This window comes from Echinops telfairi, unplaced genomic scaffold (genome assembly GCF_000313985.2).
Source record: "Echinops telfairi isolate 266 unplaced genomic scaffold, ASM31398v2 ScPeMD7_3533;HRSCAF=4204_0, whole genome shotgun sequence".
Classification (NCBI taxonomy): Eukaryota; Metazoa; Chordata; class Mammalia; order Afrosoricida; family Tenrecidae; genus Echinops; species Echinops telfairi.
Genome location: NW_022107431.1, coordinates 24,393,548 through 24,398,380, shown reverse-complemented (window position 1 = coordinate 24,398,380; position 4,833 = coordinate 24,393,548). Strand labels below are relative to the sequence as shown.

General features: G+C 43.3%; 1 protein-coding gene across 1 annotated transcript in view; it reads left to right on the top strand.

The window, feature by feature from the left end:
- UTRN (utrophin) overlaps positions 1-2,649 on the top strand; it is a 619,010-nt gene extending 616,361 nt beyond the window's left edge. Inside the window, exon 74 of the mRNA XM_045294578.1 lies at positions 618-2,649. Within this exon, the coding sequence (XP_045150513.1) occupies positions 618-626 (9 nt within the window). The 3' untranslated portion in view covers positions 627-2,649. The remainder of the gene's footprint in view (positions 1-617) is intronic.
- Positions 2,650-4,833: the final 2,184 nt, after the last annotated feature.

Here is a 4,833-nt window from a genome sequence, read left to right as displayed (position 1 = left end):
ACTGGGGCTTAAACCTATTTCCAGTGCAAACAATTTTAAAAACTCAACAAGTCATCTGACTTTTGAACACTTGTGCCACTGCCCTTAGGGTGGTCCAGATTTAGATGCTCTCTTGCCTGTGGACATTGTCCCCCAACCCTTTAACTGTCACCAGGGCGTAGACCTTTGGATTATAACCCCTGTCTTGGGCTCTTCTTCTCTTGAGTCCCTGTTGGGGTTGGCACAGGGTCAGGGCATCCCCTCTTCAGGAAGCTGCCTGAGGCCACTGGGGAGATACTGGTTTCTCACACCAGTGGAGCTCACTCACCGTTGGTACCTCCAGCTGGAAACAGCTGCATCCTCTCCACTTCCAGTTGGGCTCCATCCTTGGCAAGAGCGATGGTTTCCAGACCTCCCTCTGTCTCCGCTGCAAGGCTGAAAAGCAGATGAGGTGACTTCCAGAAGGAAGGGCCTCAACCTTGGGGCCACAGCCATATGGGAATCCCAAGGGAGCCCTTTTGGACGCAATGCAAAGGGTTTGACATCAGCACTTTCCTTTTCTGGAGGAGTTGACAGGCCGCTGCTCTGGAGTGCATCACATCCACACTGTCTGACAGTGCTGTTTTCCATTCCCACAGGCAATGTGAAGTAGTCATCCAGCCAATCGACATTTCCTGACGTTACAGTATTGCCCTTTTCAGCAAATGCCAATTCCAAGTTCCATTTAATCAGAAGCTGCATGGCTCTGTGACACGTGCCGTTGAGTGGGGACTGTGTGTTCTTCTGAAGGAGTAAAACACTGACTATCCAAAGAGAAAAGGATATTTTTGTTTTTATAATAACCATATATTATTTTCTTCGTCCCTTTCTATGCAACTGTAAATTAATGAACAGAGTGGTATTTGGAAATGGTAATACATTTGTCACTGATTTGTATAATGTATACAGCATTGGGAACGTGGGTGGGGCTTTCTAATACTATACATTTTCATTAATCATGTCAAACATTGCATAAGAGTTAGAAGAAAGTTTTTCATTTTTACATTCCTTCTGCTGTTCATATTAACCTTGTACAATAATTTCATGTATCTTTTTGACCCTTTCACCATTACATTTTGGTTATTTATGATTCATCAGCCATATGACCAAATAGATTTTTCTGTATTTTTTTCTTTGTAATTTGGCCAAATCAGTAGGTTCATATATTTCCGTCAGCTATTCAGTCGCTATGGGGAGTAGACTACATACAGCTCTGTGGGTACAGGTGACCTTTGTTTGGTATCATCTACTTCCTTCCTTCATGTGACCACTTTGATACCTGCCTTGAGAAATCCCCTGGAGCTCCCCCTGCCTTTGTTTTTTCTGCCTTAGAGAAGTAAGTCACAGTTTCTTTATTTCATGTCCGAGTCTATATGAGGGGAGACGTACAACAGAATTATGAGTTCAAAGATCGTTCTACCAAAGGTTGTCCCATGAAGCAATTGTTCATTTTGACACGGACACAGACTTTATAGACAACCTTTCTTCTGTCACACCTGTTGACTTTCACTCATGAATTCACACTAGACTTTCATCTAATTCTACAAGAGCATATTATTTTCAGTTCCCTTTGAAGACACTTTTGCTATGACTTATGCCTTTCAAGCTCGTTATAATACTTGAAACTCACAGTAATTTTCATTCTAAGAGGTCAACAGATCCAATTTAGTGCCTATGTCATCTCCCCTTGGTGGGTGAATGAGCAGGTGTTTGAATATCCTTAATTTGATCAATACATTTGAGAAGATGTTTGTCAAAAGCCTCTATCATGGAGTCTAAAGGAGAAAGTTACTGCTTACGTGGTGGTTCCCTGCTCGTAGCTTTGAGTGCGTTCAGTGAGGTATTTGGGTCAGTTTCTGGTATCACATGTAATTGACCCCATTTAAACATGCCATTTAATTACCAAATGTAGACAAACCCAAACACAAACGAGTCACAATGACGTGCTTTGATTTGATTCCAGTGTCGTAGGCGCTTTTCGAACATCTTTTTAAAGGACATCTTAACTTTGGGGTCTCTTTAGCTGGGATCTGGCCAGAAAGGAGTCTTAAAGTTCGAAATTGCTATTCTTTTAGACTAGGTTGGGTGGGTAGAGGGGCGGGGGGGACGAGGGTGTCTATTTGCAGCATAGCTATTTTGAGAAGAAGAAACTTGTTTTATAGAAGAGGAAGCCGTGACCACCTTTCTACCTCAGACTCATCTTCATCCATCGCGCCGGAAACAGCTTGATGCAGCTGTTGTTGGCAAAGCCTAGCGCTTTCACCAGGCCACACCTACCCAGACAGGCACCGACATAGAGGAAAAAACCCCGAACTCTGCACGCCACGTTGTAGATTGGGTGTCTTCTGTGTTCTTACTTTGCAAAGTTATGTACTAATTGGTTTTTTTTTTCTGCCTGTGTTTGTATGCAAAGTGCCCTCCACTATTAAGGGGCAGCTACTTAAAAACACTACATTGTAACCTTCTTCTGAGTAAGAATAAATAAAAAGAAGCCTATTGCAGTAACACCAAGGGGAAAAGTAAATATGTAATTCTTTTAAAATATGTGCTGAAGAGCTAATCACAGACCATCATCTAATCTGGTCACATGCTGTATTTTTCATCCTGAATAAAAGTAATTTTAACACACGATGACGTTGCTGTTTTTCAGCCGCGCTCCCTGACAGAATCCAAGTGTCAAATGTACCTTTATGACAGTGAAATGGAGAAGGAACCTATATCTCGATACATTGACACAGTTCCTGCAGCCTCTGCTCCATCCCAAAATGGTTTCTAATTTCCCAAGCCTGTGTCCCTGCGCCACTCTGCCTTTTGTCACATGTGCACGCAGTTACATAACTCTCGGTTTCCTTTATAGGTTGATGGCTTGTTGGTGGAAAACAGTGCTGGCTGTTAAAGAAATGTATGTGAGGCTTCCTGGGCCTTTTGTTTGTTTCTACTACCGAGATGCTGCCGGCATTTGGTTCATGACAATTCCCCTTTTAAATCCGCGCTTAGCCTCAGCTTTTAAATAATGTGCTTTTTTGACGTGCATTGGATTTTAGTTACTAGTAGTAGATTTAATAAATGTCTGAATCCATCTACTGGGGAACTGTCGAAAATAATGTTACTTGATTCTAAAGTTAATAGCTAGCTATGAAATAGGAAGCCATCCTTCCCCCCAAATATAATTTGTCAAAATAAAGGAAACGGAAACATTCAGATGAATGCCCATTCAAAACATCTGTCAATCTCCAAGTAATATTCACATTAATCATTCTTAAGAAAATCCTCTTGGGTTTTCTGCAACCTGTTGAGAGTTGAAAATGGTAGTGAGGACAAATGGAAACATGTTTATACTACGCCTTCACCTTGTTACTTCTCTGTATCATTCACATATATCACATGCATATAGTGTATCTGATTATGCAATCTATAGATAGATATTTATACGTTTTTTAAATGTAGCTTTCTCTTGACTATCTGCCCCCCTTCCCCCCAGTTGCAGAAGGGAAATGTTTTCAGAGGCCTTTCTAAATTCCTTAGTTGAGAGTTCAATGGAAACATAGGGAAACACCACTGGCGACACACCGTCTTCTATGAACCAAAACAAGATTAAAATCAAACGACGGCCATAGAGTCATTTCCAACTCAGTGACCCTGTATAGGGTTTCCCAGTCTCAATCTTTTTACCGGAGCAGCTTATGGTTTTGAACCTCTGACCTTGCAGTTAGCAGCCCAGCGCTCATCCTGCAGTTCCAAAGCCAGTCTGAAAGCTTCATTGGCAAGCATTGCTGCTTTGTGCCTTTTGTGACATTAAGTGATTATTTTGAGCCCGTACAGAGGCCAAGCAGCAGGCTCAGTCACATGATATCCTATTGCCCATGGTACCAGTTATCTACTTTCATAAGGCTTCATTACAGTAATAAATTCAACAATGAGCATTGATTTAGCTTACAGGTCCGGCTCATCTGGGCAGGGCACTGTTCATCTCTGCTGGATTCACCTTTGTGACTCACCTTGGATCAGATGATCTTGACTGCTTGGCTCACACGTTTAGTATTGCCTGGCTACACATGCTTAGTATTGGTTGATATGGGAAGGGACGGTTCAGTGGGTTCTTTCTGTCACTAAGCGCCTAACAGGGATAACATAGCCTGAGATACGGAAGGGCAGGTGGATGGCTTTCCTAGGAATTGGCCCATCACCACCTCCATTGCCTTCTGATGGGAAAAGCAAGTTCCCAGTCAGGTGTGGGGGTAGATTCACTCTCTCTCTCGTGGGAGACACTCCAAAGCGCCAAGATAGAAGGTGTCGCTCCAGTGATGAACGGGGCCCTCACTGCTGTTGGTGTTTTACACTTATGGTAGGTTGAGGGCTAGGAGCTTTTCCGCGGAGCTTGACCATACCGAGGAATCCCTGCGTGATGGAAACAAGATGCTTGGCCTGTAACAAAGTTGGGAAGTTTCAGGTGGCCCCGAGGTGCAAAGACCAGAGTGACAGAGATCCCCACAGTGCCCGCTTCTGCTCTGACACACAGCTCTGGTTTTTTTCTTTGTGTTTCTTTTCTTCGACCATGTCCACTTCAAGGTGGGGCAAGCGCAGGACTGGGGGCTCAAACGCTAGCGTGCTCATTTCCCTGGGCCTCATGCCCACAGCTTTTTCTCAGTACAATAGGAGGGAAACTGCTTTCAACAAAGGGCAAGGAGATCATTCTCATCCAATTTAAGAAAGAAAAGCAGCACGTGTGTGCCCAGACGCCCAAGAAAAGGAGAAGACGTCAGGCTGATGGTAAGGAAAAAGGGAAAACAAGGGGGGATATAAATGAATAAAAGT